The following is a 16652-nucleotide window of genomic DNA, read 5'->3' as shown; positions in this document are numbered from 1 at the left end:
AACTCTCTTGGCTGTGTCCCCTCCCAGCTTTTTATGCACCTGGCAGACCATGGGAAGTTGAAAAGTCCCTGACTACTGTAAGCACTGCTCAGCAATAACTAAAACATCAGTGTATTATCAACATTATTCTCAGACTAAATCCAAAACACAGCACTATACCAGCTACTAGGAGGAAAATTAACTTTATATCAGACAAAATGAGGACAATCAGAAAGGTGTATATCAAGGCTAGAAAATTTCTAAGCCAGGGTTTCTGTGTTTTCATAACACAGTATCAGTACTCACATTATGACTGCAGTAAGATCCATGCCTAGGGATTTACAAAAATATCATTAGAGAAAGCTGCTGCTCTGTGAGAAGCTTGCTGCATGTTCCATCTGGGTTTAAACAAACACCCCACAGAAGTGTGGTTTTAAAGGGAAAAATAGGAATGTAAAAAAAAATAAATCCCTCTTTACTCTGACCTAGGCCCTGGATTGTCTCTCCAAAGCTTAGTAACAAATATGAGTGCTTACAGCTTTTTATATCTGTCTTCCCTATGGTACTTCCTACAGTTAAGAAACGGGATGGATTTTGCATCTTCTTGTGCAGCAATAGTAGCATTCTTTATACAACATGAAAATTAAAATAGCACCGAGGCACTAAGAGAGCTGGTTAGACAGCAGGGAAAGCCTGTCTGTAGTGGAATGGTTCAAACCACTGTTCTTAACCCACAGTGTCTTAAATGTTGTCTATATTTTAAAATATATTACTTAGAATTCTGCTGCTATGCTTTTAAGGGATGTTGCCTTCTTCATTGATGTGGTGAGTAGGCCCTGGCTGGCAGCAAGCACCCACACAGCTGCTTGCTCGCTCCCCTCCCCGCAGTGGCATGGGGAGAAAATAGGAAGAACAAGAGTGAGAAAATTCATGGGTCAAAATAAAGACAGCAAAATCACTTACCAAGTACTGTCACGGGCAAAATAGACTTGACTTGTGGAATTTAACTTAATTTATTGCCAATTAGCATAAATATTTAATTACTGAGTTGGGTGTTTGGAAACGAAAAAAACACAAACATCGAGAATACCTTTCGTCCCCCTTTTCCAGGCTCAGCTTCATTCCCAGGATCATTCCACTCCAGACACCTCTCTTCCACCCATGTTATTGCCACAGGGCACACTCAGTCCCTCCACTGCAGCAGCAAGTGGCACAGGGGTTGGGGTCAGGACTCAGTGGCTTCTCTCTGCTGCTCCTTTCTCAACCCTTTTCCTCTGGTCCATCACTGGTTCTCCATGGGCTGCAGTCCCTCCCGAGTAGTACCTGTTCTACCATGGAGCATCTCCCCCGACCTTGTTATTCCCTCATTCCCTCCTCTGTTACCTCCTCTTCTGTCTGTCCAGCATTTCTGCCCTTTCTGCACTTTCCCATAGGTACCACCATCTTGTCCGAGGGGTTCAGCAGTGTTCTGTTGTGGGTCTGTTGGAGCCAGATGGAACCAGCAGTGTTCAGAGAACACAGAAGAACAAAAGATTATTATATGGTTCTTAGATGTTCTCTATAAACTAGTGATATTTAAAATACATTTAGTTTCAGTCTCACTTTGGATGTGAAAGAGCCAGGACAAGTTAGAAGGAAATCCACGGTGAGAGGTAATGGCAGAAGTGAGATTGATGCGATCATACCGCTCATCACCAAGGTGCTCTGTGAGCCCAGTGCTGTGACAGTCTTTCTGTACAGCCTGTTGAGATGGGCATCGCACCTTACTGAAGTATGTGCCAGGCTCTGGATCATGGCTGGCTTACATTTGACTGAGCTGAAAGGCAAGCAGTGTGAAGCTATGACTATCTGCACTGTCTATACTAGCCTAGCAAAAATGTTTTGACTAAGGACATACCCAGCGTTTGTGGCAGAGAAAAAAAATAGAACCAATATGTGTGATATTCTGTTTTATGCTTTGCGTACAAAGACTGGCTTTCCTCTTGTTAATATATTTGATCTGGAGAAGGTGATTTAGAAAGCAAGCTGTTTAATTAATGCATGGGCAGAGGCAATGTGTTCCAAGAACAGTTTGCAGCATAGGAGAGGGCATAGAGTTAAGAGCAGGTGAAGGGGACAAAAGAAATGTTAAAGATATACATTTCTTTGGAGGAGTGCCCCAAAATACAGAGCATTGTGGAGAGGTGAGGACAGCATGTTCCGTGTAGGCACATTATACTAGCACTAAAAATATGACATTGGTCATCTAGACAAAAAGGTAAACAACTTGCTTGGAGTCTTGGGGATATTAGTCAGGAATTCAGAAAAGAAAATATTTGAAAGATGGAGGAGCCATCTGAGCTCCCTGTGAAGAAGCAAATGTTCCAGTGCTATTTTTGTTGAGTAGTACTGTATATTGGGGTGTTTCTGTGAAATGGGAGGTGATGCTAGAAAATCTTGGAATAAGCATATATGAAATATTCTGCTCGTGGAAATATATATGTTCCGTATATTTAGCATTTAATCTAGTCTGATAAATGGCTGCAGCATCCTTTGATCCAATTAATGTGTCCTACTCTTTTTTTGAAGGAATATGTATCGTCCCTGAGGTCTCAGCTTGGGAACATAAGAACCTTGTGTGGTCCTTTTGTTGTCAACAGTCAGATCAGGAAAATTGTGCCTGAATTAATTCACCTGAAAAGGGCAGGGGCCATAGAAGAATCCAGTTCATCAACTTTGATCTGTAGGACCAAAGAGAGAGAAAAGCGGGGAAAAAAAAAGAAAGGATTTCTCTTAACTCCTGAAATTATTGGATAAGATCAAAACTGATAAGACCCCCCATGTATGTAATAGAAAATAAGGAAAAAGTGAGGTCACAATTATTGTTGGAAAAGATGCAAAAGAACTAAATTCCACTCATAAGGGTGTTTTCATGTGAATGTCCGTCCTCACCCTCCTGGCATTAGAGCAGGTTGACAGTAGGTTGTTTGAATTACTATGAGCAAGATGATGTCGGTGATGCTGCCTGTTTAGCACTTAGCCACCTTAAGAGTAAAATCAGCACCTTCATTAGTAAATCGAAATAGTCCCTCATCAGTGATTATATCACAGAAAACTATTGTTTTCTTCTTAGATTCCCCCTTTAATCTTTTCCAGATTAGCTGTAGGTGGATTTAAATTGAAGTCTCTCTCATTAGCAGGCACTAATTTATTTATATTTGATTAATGTCTTACAAATTATCTGCTTCATCAATGTGGAGAGTTTTAATTTTACTTAAATCACTATGAGATTAACTACTTTTCCTGGAGAGAGGCCTCTCTTACTGTTTGATTTTGACATCTATAGAAAATTCTATATTTTGCCACAAAATGGGCTCAGAAGATGTGTTAGCCTGGCTGGAGTTGCTCAGCTATTTGCCAGTGTTTGGCTCGCAAATACTATTTAAAAGAGAAGTTTGTATGACCCTTTTCAGATTTCTCAACCTTTAGTGTTATATATATATATCTCTCTTTTAATAATGAGTTGGTACAGTGTAATACTGCAGTAGCTTAGGCTAATCTAGCCTTGTCTTGATACAACTGTGCCAAAACTGGAATGTAAAGGCTGCATTTCCTTATTCCTGAGAACCTGGGCAGCGCGAAGTTATGTTCTTTGTAGTAAAATGGTAAGGCCAGCTCCATCTGCAAAAAAAGCCCATACAAACCAACCTTTTTGTAATGTGTGATTACTACAATGTACATATTCCATGAATAACAACATGTATGCCGTAACGCTTTTTGGATCTATAGCAGTTATACTCTACTATGAATGTCCTCTGAATGCACATCTTACTGTAAAAAGATGCCCCTTTTCACTTTTACCCTGAATTTCATGTGTTATTGTCCATTAAGTAATCCTACTTCAGAGTCTTGCTTTTGTGCTCTTTTCAGTAGCACTAAAAATGCTGTGCCTGATTCACCATTGCTTTCTGACTTTATTTATACCAGTGGAAGAGTAAGAAAAAAATAGACCCTCAGCTGCTCCGCTTTTGTGTGGGTGAGTGAGGTGCACAATAACCATGAGTCAGGCCTTTCTGCAGATCCTCTCATTAACATAGTTACCATTTTTACTTAAAAAACCCAACCACCTTCAGCTGAATTTATCGCTCATGAACAAGTGATGTCCTGAACATTTGGTACTGATTTGCAGGCCATTATTTCCACTCCTGCTTCCACCATGAGACAAGACAATCCTGACACATATTGAAATGCATTTTAATATTGCTATGTGGGGACCGGAGGAAGGATTACTATGCGTAACTTTGCTTTACTAGTACTGCTTGGCAGCTCCAAAGTACTTTTTGTCCGAGGATTCCCAGTACTATACAGCACTGCATGTGCCTCCTAAATTCCACTTTAGCAAGGTGTCAGCCATTTCATTTTTATGTATCAGGAAAGTGAAGCATTTAGTAAAAGTGGACAAGTCGCCTTGGCCATACTAGTAAATAAACTACAACTTGGTTAAATCCTCAGCCTCCATGACAAAAAGCAAGTATGCCAATCTAAGACACCATGTAAAAATCTGTATGATCCGTTGCTTTCTCTTCACCACATGTACAGTAAGTCTGAAACCCTGCCACTGTGAATGTGTGTCCATACCCCTTAAAGAAGATAGATCATCCTTTAGATTTTAGCAAATTGCTCAGAATGACTCTCCAGAAAAAGAGGAAATAAGAAGTCAAGTCAGGTTTTATATTCTTGTGCTGTTTTTCTCTGTGGTACTTCAGTGGCAGTTTTTTCCATATCTTGTATTTGATTAATCTTATTTAGGGCATTATATTAATAATCTTACTTAACCATTTCTGTTTAGCCAGACACAGAAAACAACGTGCACATGCATAAATTAAGTGTAGGGATCACCTCACAGTTTCAGAACTAAAAGTATTTATGAAATATGGCATATCTATGCTGCTACCTGGGTTCTAAATGCAGAGCATCCCAGATCAGATGAGTGCCTAATAATGGTCTGACATTGCACCTCCAAAACAAATGTTCATGCTTTAGCAGTGGTACTGCTCACAAGCTGGTTAGATATTAACTAGTTCAGGCAATATCCCTTTTTGTAAATTATAAAGATAACTTCTGAGACATTATTTCCTGCCTAGGCAATATCCTAATCTGAAATGAGATCTCATTTCTGGGTTAAGGGAGATGCTTGATTTCGAAAACTAATTTGGAGCTTTGTGATTTACAGTGACCTCCACATTCCTTTTCCAGGATCAGGATAAATACAGAATTTACACTGCCATTGTAATTAATCCACAATAAGATTTCTAGTAATTTCCAGGTTTCTTGTGAAACTCTATTGAATTTTGAGTTTATTTACAGTAGAGAAAATCTGAAATAAATCTGCCAGAATCAGTTGTGTTAATCCAGGCTTGCATCAATATTACTGGAAACAAAATCTAAGTTTATATTAAATGAATTGAGAGTATATATGATCTGGGAGTGTAAAACATTGCAATTACACTGCTCATATTTGTATTCAGTTCACAGCAATCAGTAATACACATATTCTTTGTTCAAGAGCTTTCCAGTGTGGCTTTACGTAGGTCCTTTTATCTCAGGTTATTTGCTATTTGACATAAATTCTTTATTTGTGGAGTAAAGCAATAATATAGCTATCTATTTTTGAAAAGCAGATTTAACCTTCATATTTGTGAATGAAAGCTGGAAATCTTGAGTCTAGAAAACTAAAAGCATGAAATATTTCTACATAATATCTCAGTGTTTTAGAGGAAAAAGTTTATTTTCGTTCTAGTCTTGGTCTTGCTTGTTGAATGCTTGGTGCTGGTGAAGCGATGTGGGTGTACACATACATGTATGAGGTGTGAATGTGCACTTTTTCTTATGCATTGAACCTGAACTGGAGAGTACTGGAGCCTTTTTGAAGCTCAGGACTTTCTCCAGGCTGTGTTTCTGGTAGGTTAGTAACTGCTTAGTGCATGGAAAATGGGAATCACAGTTTTCTGGGCCCAGATATAGGGGTTCACTATTACCTGGGCAGGTGACTCACTAATGGGGAGGGAGGGTGGTGTTCCACCTAACGAGCTCACAAAAGGCGGGAGACATACCAGGTGACACCAGCACGATCAGTGTGCTATTCACAAGGTATACAGTCCCAGAAATCCACTTTAAAATATTTTTTTTTTCTTTTGTTATTTCATCTTTCTAGAAAAAGCAAGTGAGTCAAACAAAGATCCGGGTGATCTCTACCATCCTCTTCATCCTGGCAGGCTGCATTGTCTTTGTGACCATTCCTGCAGTGATCTTCAAACACATCGAGGGATGGACAGCCTTGGAGTCCATCTACTTTGTGGTTGTCACTCTGACTACTGTTGGCTTTGGTGACTTTGTAGCAGGTGAGCAGCTTTGAGCCTAGGTGCTGTGCATGGGGACCTTGGCTCTTAGAATTTGTTTTCTGGTGTAGAGAGGTGGCTTTTCACAATGTATTATATTCCAGTGAAATAATGCCAGGTGTTTCTGTTGGGGTTTCTGTGCAATAGGACAGCAGGTTGATTTAAGATCCAGGTGCCTTGCCATCTGCAGGTTACAAGCTTGCAGCAGCATAGATAATGGGAGCCTGGGAAGTCCTGATTATCCTTTATCATGCAATGTATTATGCACAAGTCAAATGACTTTCCTATTGAATTCAAGGTTTGTATTAGTCTATTAGGGCTCAATCTGAGGCTGATTGCAGAAGCAAGTAGCCAAAATGATGAATGCATGAAGTAGGGCTGAACCACAGGGCTGGAGAAATCTCTGGTTGACTGCAGTAGTGGGCTGCTACTACAGGAGCTGCAGCTTTTCAGAAACTGTATTTTGTTCTCTAACCTTGGCAGAAATTTTGACATTGCAGTTGCCCTGTTAAGGAAAACTCATGGAAGAAGAGAAGGACTAATGGGGTATGCATCTCAGTAGTAGAATACTCTCCAAGATTAATACAGTACTAGCAGGAGCTATAAATATCCATATTTATCAATTTCTAAAAAGGGAGTCAAGATTGTTGGCTGGAGAGATAAAAGAGATTTTTTTTTTCCCTACACAACTGCTTTACTAGCTAAAAGGTGGTTAAAATAAGTGGATTTTTTTTCCCATTAGTGCATGACCTCTACTCCTCATTCCCGTTAGTGGTCCTAATTAAAGGCATTAAGATGCGTGTGTTACAAACAGCCATATTATGCTACTGTTTTGTTACTTCCTATAAATTAGTGAAATATGAATGAGTTAAAAACATCAAATGAAACTACAGAGATATATAAAGTTTTCTTTGCTGAAGAGCCGCAGACAAGCCTTTTTTGTGCAGAAGACTCTATTCCTCCTTTTTTTTATGACATAATGGCACAGAAGACATGAATTATTGAGGAAAAAAGGACACTGAACAAAGCCCCAGATATAAAAAAGAAGTGTTTTATGAGCATTCGGATATAGATGTGATTGTATGAGCTTGGTCCATTTTAACCACTTAAATGTGAAGAGAAGCTCACTGATATTTTGTCTTTGTGGTATAACAGTGTGAGATAAAAATAATTCACAATAATTTTCTTAAGCATATCACACTTCAGATTGTTTTATTTAATAATATAATAGTAAAGAAGCTCTGAATATTAAATTAAATTGTTCTATATCCAACATGATTAGGAGAATATAATCCACAGCTGGGTGGCTCCTAACAACCAGGATTTTTCAAAAATCAAATGGCGGACCCTGAATGACAAAACTTCAGAGGAAATCTCATGATAAGAGTTTAAGGCAGGTGATCACCAGGAGATATGGGTTTTATTGCTGGTTTTGAGACAGATTTTTTGTCACTTTTATTTTCTGTCACTTTAATCTCTCAGTGTCTCTGTCCCTTCAATATCAAATCAAAAACACTACATTGTGTTGGGTAAAACAGCATCAATGGAGCTGTGCTGATTTATTCCACCTAGAATGTGTCCCAGCTCTTGGCAAATTGGGAAAGTTTTGTAATACTGTTGGAGATTAAATTGTGGATGGAGCCTGAAGAAACAGAATATCTGATAGGCTGAAAAAAGTGGTCTCATACTTTCTCAGTCATCTGATTACTCCATGAGATAGACCTAGATAATCTCTTTCATAGCAAGCTTCCTCAGGGACACGTATGATCAGAAGAGCCTTGTTGTACTGTAGCAACAGCAGCGCCCACCTCCCATTGTTTCACACTTAAAGACTGGAAAAAAGAGACTGATTCATACAGTCTATGGGGAGCGATTAACAGCAAAAACAATATTTGGGTCCCTGCCAATTCTCAAATATCTGACTTTCCATGGGGATGTTCAAACACTGTACATACACTCATACTGAGTCTGGATAAAATTAGAGAGTGATAGGAATGTCTCAGATTGCAAAAAGCTCAGGCAGAAATACTGAACTGTGTTGTCTGGTGATTTTAGTGGGGGAAAATCCTAAAATCTATCTGTAGTTATACAGAGGTACAGGTTGGTGTCTAGCTCTTGTCTAACCAAGGCTGGAGTCCAGGAAACATGCAGTCCTCTGCCCAAGTCCCCTAGTAGCCTTGCTCTTCAGGCAGAGGTTTACACAGGTACCTCCAAGGTGGTGGCTGTTCACGTGCATTGAGGGACATGGCTGTGCCCATGGGGCTGTGCAGACTCTGCCGCTTGCTCTCTTCAGCTCATGGCTGTGCCTGCCTCTCACTGGCTCCCATTCTTGCAGCGCACATAGCACTGTGACAGGACTGGGAGTCTCAAAAGTGAGGTTATCGTTGCTTTCTTTTGGAAAAGATAATTCTGTTCTGTGGTAGGCAGTAGCTTGGCTGCTACTGCATTTATGTTAGGCTCTTTTGTAGTCCATTAGATTTGCTAAATGTCTCGCATACTTGTTTTACCAGATCATCCTAGTATGAGGAAGCATCCTTGCATGAAGACCATATAGGATATTTGTTGCTTCACTTGATCCATCTCTCTCAAGTCACTGGCCAGAGAATGCACCCCTATAACGATACCCAAGCAGACAGTGTATCTTTGTTATCAGGGCTGATGCACAGTTGGCTTCCTGTCAGATATCCTGATTTGGAGGGGAAGACAAAGCTACCTTTCTTTCTCCTGCACTTAGGTCTCTCAATCCTGCAGCTAAACCCCCAAAAATCTGGAAAATATAACCTGAGGGGGTTGAACTGTAAAGTTTCTCAACCACCAGGCTGCAGGCAGTTCAGAATAAGGAGGGCTAGCTGTATTAAACTTTTCTTTTGGAAAGGTGTTCATGCTGTTGCAAGTACTGTCAAAGCAGGAATTTCAGACTTGCTTCAGAGTATGAGCAATATAAAGAAAAGTGTTTACTAGGTGCTCTGGCAGGTCACATAGCAGAATAACAATAGGTACTTTTGAAGTCTTCAGTTAAGACAGACTGCTCCTCCATCTGACAGGCCTCTCGTCTATTATTAGAACTACAGTGAAATTGGCAAGAGTCAAGGAATACTTTAAGGGATTTCTTAGAATTGCAGATATTTTGTCATAATTTTGGCATCTCATGATTCCTAAGCATAAGTATATGCTTATTTCAGGAGGAAATGCTGACATTCATTACCGGGAGTGGTATAAACCCTTAGTGTGGTTCTGGATCCTTGTTGGCCTTGCCTATTTCGCTGCTGTCCTGAGCATGATTGGAGACTGGTTAAGAGTCCTATCCAAGAAGACAAAAGAAGAGGTATGCCTACTAATTTATCAGTGCTTTGACATTTTATAAGAGAGCTTTAAGTGCCTGATTCCTGCATCCAGAAGGATGCTCCTCTGCATGACCAATGCTCAATATTCCCCATGATTTACTCCACTTGCTGGCTTTGGTATCCAGTTAGTTCTGATCTTTATCTCCTGTACAAAGGGAGGAAAAAAAGCAACGGAAGCAACCTAGGTTACACCTCTATCAGTACTACCAAATACACAGAACACATCAGTAGGATTGCAATTATGGAATAAGAGAGGCCAGACTTCACTCTGAAACTAGCTACAAAATTGTGATAAAAATTTCAGTGTTCTGTCTTTAGAAACAGAGATGCATGGGTTTTGAAGACATTAGTTGGCTCTCTTCATTATGAAACAAGAATCTGCCTTTAAACCAGGGTTTTATACTGGCTTTTCCTACTTCTCCCTATGCCAGCTTTAGAGCTGAAGTCTATTGTGGAGGACGTTAATAATATAATTTCAATATTTAAGGCAATCTCCTCCTGCATTACTAGCAAAGCTAACCTGGCAGGGTTAGCCAAAGAGCAGGTGTAGACAAAGTTCAGCAGAGGGATAGTGCTGTTTATCATTTATGAAGGCATCTGTGTTACCCGAGGCCCCGTGCATCCCCTGTGCATCTCCATTAATGAAGGGGGCTTCACAGAGAGTTTGGCTGTCAGGCTGATCATCAGCAGGCACCTATAGGTGGGAATCTGATCTCTGACAGTGGATGCGAGATGCCTGCTGCCACAAGTAATATGGTTCTAAATGGTCACCTGCTCACCTGGTATGAGGAACCAAAGATTACTTCCCTTGTGGATCACTGAATGCAGAAACTGAGTTCTGCTACAGCAGCCCAAGCAAAGCATTGACTTTGGTGGGCTCCTGCGGACATCGTACTCCTGAATCTGTTCTTTAGCTGAACTTTGGAAAAGGCCTGTGTTGACTGAGATATTGCTTGGTCATTTATTTTCTTTTTTCTCATTTTGGAAGAAATATTTATTCAATACAGCAGCCATGTAGGTGCTTTATTCTTAGCCATTAGGTGCAAAGGAGTAAACCAGAGAAAAGCAGTGGGACATTTAAGGACACACTTATGGTGCCCACACAGAATATGTGTTGAAATCTCCTCCAGCTGGCTTGAGGGTGATATTTGGACAGTCATGCAATGGAAACCTCCATTAAAAACAGCTACACTTGTCCCTGGGAATGAACTCTGGACTGGATCAGTCAGAAATTCACTTGAAGTTATCTAATTGATGTTTCCAACATTAGTCGCTCTGTGGCTCTGTGGCACTGAACAGAACCTTCAGTGAGACTGAACAGCTCCATCCATCAGCCATATGGGAAAATACATTACTGTATTGCTACACTGGTTGTTGTGCTGTTCTGAAGCATACTGGTATAACCACATGTGATTAATTTTGCCCACTCCTGACCATCTACTACTGACATTATAAGTCACAAATTTTGTTCTTAACCAAGGAGGGATTAGCATGAACACCTCCCATCATGTAACACAGCTGTAAAATGTGTGGGGTGGTAAAATGTGAAAACAGGCAGGCAAGTTATATGCCACATAAGCCATGAGCTAGTCATTAGTTGGTGTATTTAGAGCTTGCCCAGTATAACCACTTTGCTGCTGAAGTCTTGGTCCAGATAGATGCACTGGAGCTGGGACCGGTGTCTGATTTTATGCCAGAGAAGAAAGTGTTTGTGCTGCTGTTCTATAGCAAACACTGTCACTTAATTTTTCTTTTTCTTTTTCTTTTTTTTTTTTTGTTCATTTCTCTTTCTTGTTGTTGTAAAGGTTGGAGAAATAAAAGCTCATGCAGCGGAGTGGAAAGCGAATGTGACAGCTGAGTTCAGAGAGACACGGAGGCGGCTCAGCGTGGAGATCCACGACAAACTTCAGCGGGCAGCCACCATTCGGAGCATGGAGCGCAGGCGCCTGGGCCTGGACCAGCGAGCCCACTCCTTAGACATGCTCTCTCCAGAGAAGCGCTCTGTCTTTACTGCCTTGGAAACAGGACGCTTCAAGGCCTCATCTCAGGAAAGCATCAACAATAGGCCTAACAACCTGCGCCTTAAAGGGTCTGATCAACTCAACAAGCACGGGCAGGGAGCATCCGAGGACAACATCATTAACAAGTTTGGATCGTCTGCTAAGATGACCAAAAGGAAAAACAAAGACCTCAAAAAGACCATCCCCGAGGATGTGCGTAAAATTTACGAGACCTTCCGAAACTACTCCTTGGATGAAGAAAAAAAGGAAGAGGAGATGGAGAAGATGTGTAATTCTGAGAACTCTTCTAGCACTGCAGTCCTGACCAACTATATCCAGCAGCACTCAGACTTGGCGAATGGAGTGATCCCCAATGAAACCAAAGAAAGGGAACATGAAAATAAAGCGTTACTTGAAGACAGAAATTAAATGTAAAGGATGCTTGACTTGAATTAACAATGTTAGTGTTTTTATATACTTATATATATTGAGACACGTGCCTTATACAGACTCCTTATTCAGTCTGAATTATATAGCATCGAAGAATATTTCACTGTGCCATAAAGACTCAAGTTTGCTCTGCCAAAACAAATCAGGAACACAGCACTGCAGAATGGCAACAGAAAGCCACACACATGGAAATTTCAGCCTGTATAAGATTACCAGGGCAAGACACGAAGAGATTGAACCACGGCAATATCACCAGAGTGCTCCTGTCATGGCCTAATATTAGACAAAGGGCAGCTATGTAAGAAGAGCCTTTGAAAGGGAGGAAAAAGAGTTTATCTTTGTAATGGAGTATGCATCCATAAAGCCTTCCCCTGGTGATTAAAAAGAGGAGAAACGATTGGAGTGAACTAGAAACTTTCAGTAAGGCTTAGTTTACGTTTTGGCACGTGATCCAGGCTAGATTTTTTTTTTTCCATTTTTGAATCAGATGCATTATCTTTCTAAACTCCAGAAGAATGTCCATGGACAGAGCTACCAGCTGGGTGCTGGTTTGAAAAATCAACACAGACATATTTAAGGGTCGGATTGCTCTTTTGATTAACAAAACAAAACAAACAAAAAAAAAAAGAAAAAGAAAAAAACTCTGCACGTATTTATCTTAACCACTGACAAAAAAAGGAAAAGAAATAAATGGATTTTTTTTCTTGTGTAGGAAATATTAAATATAAAGTCACAGCAAGAAAGCGCATATGAAGAAAAATGCAACATCTTGTGCTATGTTGTTTAAAAGAAGAGAAACACTAATTTAATGATATTTGGCTATATGTATAAAACAGTGGGCCAACTGGGTTTTTATAAAGAATTTCTCATTCACACTTTCTACCACTGAAAAAAACCTTCAGTTTTAATGCTGTAAGACTATGAAGACAGAAGGAAAGCTATAGCTTTTGCATGTCAGCAAACTGCTGTTCTCTGTAGCTGAATCTGAACTTTTAAAAATAGACATAAGAGCATATACAGTATTGAAATGAGGGCCAGGGCAACTATAGAATCTCAGGGCTCTCTGCCCCTTTTGCTGGGTTTGGGTTTAGACATAAGCTGCGGTCATAAGCTCAGAAAAAAAAAACAGGAAAAAGAAATTTAGGAAAAGAAGTTGAGAAAAATATGGTGGTAATCTTTTAAGTGCTTATAGCTTTAAGTGCCATTAATGCTGTCATATTTTGTAACTTTTTAAACAAGTATTTTGAATTATTTGTTTTATTTCCTTTCAGGTACTATCTCTGTTTGACATTTGCTATCTCTTTTCTTGATAAAATCTAAACATGAGCTCTCTGTATTTCTAGACTAAAGTGAAATCTAACCAATCTTTTGTGGTGTCTGGACATATGGGTATAAGAAATACAAATGTCCCTAGACTTCACAGTAAATATTCAAAGAAAAGGCTGCAAAATAATGGGAATTGCAAAACACACTAAATTTCTGTAGCCTCAGCCTGTGGGCTACTGTGTTTGCTATTGCAGATAGAAGATTGTGCATGCTGGAAACAAGATTCACATGATCGCACCAGCAATGCTTTCCTGCGCCTTCACAAAACCTTAAATATTCCTGCAATTCAGACTGTAGGCTTATAGGGAAAGTAAGCACAGATATAGATGGCAGAGACATACCGAGTCTTACAAGCTAGTGAAACACATGGACACTCGCAGGTCAGACAGACAGACTTTTGGATCTGCGTGCCCATGTCTACATACACACAAATGCATGCTTCATTTTCTGTGACCGTTTCTGAGATATTATGCACAATGAGCCAAATCAAAATCTAACTGGTCACCAGAATACATGATTGCCATGGCTATGAATAGAAGCATGGCAATGCAAATGCAAATTTTGAGCATGCATATTTGCCTATCTAATTGACTGCACAATTTGCAGGAGTGAGCCAAATTCTACTAGTGCATTGGAAGAAAGACCTTGTTAGTATGTTCTATCTCCTAGTTCGCTTCCTTTGACATATCATATCATCTTTATAATTTTGTTATCTGTCTGAAAATTAAGGATGAAAAAACAATGTTTGAAAAATTTCAGGTCATTTGGGATTGCTTTAACTCAATAAGATCCAATAGAAATTGAATTCTGCTTAGTTTGCCAATTAATCTCTCAAGGTGCAGGGCTGCACTCTGGCTTTAGCTTACTGGAGGTAGGGCAGTAAGCCCAGTCGCCAGGGAAGGTTTCATCTGCCTCAAGAGCTGCTGTGGCTTTGGAGGCTTCTGTGCCACGCAGCCCTGTGCTCTGCTTCACAATGATGCAGATGGTTACTTGTGGCCATCCTCCGATCCCATCCTCCTCAAGCCACAGGCAGACACCAACAAGATGCAGGTCTGTTCAAGCCTTGGAGTTCTTTAGCCTTCCTGGTGCTCCTGGTTTTGGCCAAGCCTGGGATGAAGTTCAGCTTTGAGTGCCACACATGAGCAAATCTTCTTAAGCTTTCTGACTCAGAGATACAGTGAATCATGTTGTGCTAATTCTGTAGTGCCAGGATGGATGAAGCATACCTGGATGTAGTAAAGTTTTATGTTGTTCAGATCTGGGGTTTTACTGTGGCCTGGTGGGAAGTTAGGAGTGAAAGCTACAATTTAGATTTGCATTTGAATTCCAGAAAAGGTTCAGAGGTGCTCAGACATGCAATTTGTGTGCTGGGAATTAAAGTACTGCCTGGTTACACCATCCTGTGCTTTGCTTGTGTGAAGGATCAGGCACACAAAAGCATCTCATCTGACTCTGAAAGCATGCTAACAATGAAAGCATGAAAGTGTGCTAACAATTCTCCTTGGTTACCAAATGCTGAAACCAGCATCATGCATGCAATGTTATTTGTTACTCAGCTGAGTTCTCGCAAGAAATGCTTGCCTGTAATGGAAAAGTCCTGCACAGATGCACAGGCAGCTGTAAGGAGATGCATTTCCTGTATGTGAAATATAAGGCTTAGTCATAGCCAGAGCATTTCTGCTGATTAGAGTCAGGGAAAGCAAAAGTCTGTCTCGTAGGACTTGTCTGTGTGAGCCGGGAACTGGACAGTGGGCAAATAATGGAAAACAGGTCAACATGGACAAAGTGAATGAGAAGGGAAAGTTTGGTGGCCAAATTCAGAACTATTTGCTCTGATGGGATAGAAGGACAATGAAATCTTGGCCTATTTTTAATCTTTAAATTTCCTGAGTTCTCAGTCTGTCCCCCGTCCTGATTCTAGCTGATGGCGTGTGTGTCTTACTCTAGTTTCTGCCTGGCCATGCCATGCCGGAGTCCCTGGCTGAGATTTTATCAGCAGTGTGTCTTCAGCAACTCCTGGTTTGGGATATGATAGTTTGAGGGAAAAAGGACAATGTTAAATAAACTCCCAGTGAGATTATGAACTGAGCATTTGATGACCTTTTACAAGCAAAATGCTCTTTTTCATTCCTCTCCATTTCTGTGTCTGTGAAGCTTGCTGAGAAAGCTGCCAGACTGCTACTGGAGTAAATATTTTCTCCTATAGGATTGCCTACTAAATACCTCAGCATACATTATTTTTATTATAATATGGGAAGTGCAAATGGTGTATTGCATAGGGGACCAGACAGAAATGTCTGACAACTAAAATGACATTTTAATGTCCTAAATTTCTTCTCCCCTTGTAAAGGCCATTTCTTGGTTTTAGTTCTATGCAACAGCTTGGGAGAGAATCTCAGTTCAAATATCAAGTGTTTTCATGGCTAAAATTCTCCTCCTTTGGCATTTAATAATACTTATAAAAAACTTCTTATGTTATTTCTAGAGAGGCTGTTCCACCATTATTGAAAGTTTTAGCAAAAGGTAGTCTGAACCATATCCAAAACTCTTTGCTCTAAATTACACCCTTGCACAGCAGCCTGAAAATAAAAAGTCAAACAAAAGCAAGACTTACTGACTTTAGCTCTCAGATCCTGCCCTGAGCACAACATGACTTCGCATGGGAATTGGGACCTGAAAGAACAAACGAAACATGGATTTTCTGTAGCTGCAGCCCTCACACAGAGGACAACTCAGTTTCTGTTTTCCTACAGCTTTCAGTTCTGCAGTCCTGTCTTGTGCAGAATTCTGGTATGCTCCTTTGGGGATCTTCCTGAACCACTAACCATCATTGAACTTGTGCAGATTTTGCATGAGTGGTTTTGAAAAGATTTGTAACTTCATCCATGTGGCAGTCTGTGAATTTCATTATCCTTTAATAGGGAACATTATTTCTAATAAATGCTATTAGAAATAATAATAAATAAAAAGACCAGTGATTTATATTAATGAAATCTGGTTTTGGTTGTTGCTGTGAAATTATAAATCATCTGAGCTTCTGCTGTCTGGCTTTATGATGTCTCTAGCACAAGTCTGCTTCTTCCAAAGCCATTAATGGGCTATGCCAGAGACTTTCTGCAAAATTCTTTAACCCACAATGAATGAAAGTATGTCTGTGAGCTCAGGGTGTTGAAAAC

General features: G+C 40.1%; 1 protein-coding gene across 1 annotated transcript in view; it reads left to right on the top strand.

The window, feature by feature from the left end:
- The window catches only part of KCNK10 (potassium two pore domain channel subfamily K member 10), a 67679-nt gene extending 55008 nt beyond the window's left edge, over positions 1-12671 (top strand). The window contains exons 5-7 of the mRNA XM_064459989.1: positions 6173-6359; positions 9539-9681; positions 11506-12671. Coding sequence (XP_064316059.1) covers positions 6173-6359; positions 9539-9681; positions 11506-12129 — 954 coding nt within the window. The 3' untranslated portion in view covers positions 12130-12671. The remainder of the gene's footprint in view (positions 1-6172; positions 6360-9538; positions 9682-11505) is intronic.
- The last annotated feature ends 3981 nt before the right edge of the window (positions 12672-16652 follow it).

The sequence above is a fragment of the Phalacrocorax carbo genome, chromosome 9, assembly GCF_963921805.1.
Source record: "Phalacrocorax carbo chromosome 9, bPhaCar2.1, whole genome shotgun sequence".
NCBI lineage: Eukaryota > Metazoa > Chordata > Aves > Suliformes > Phalacrocoracidae > Phalacrocorax > Phalacrocorax carbo.
Note: the sequence above shows the minus strand (reverse complement) of the source record. Positions and strands in the feature narration are given on the sequence as shown.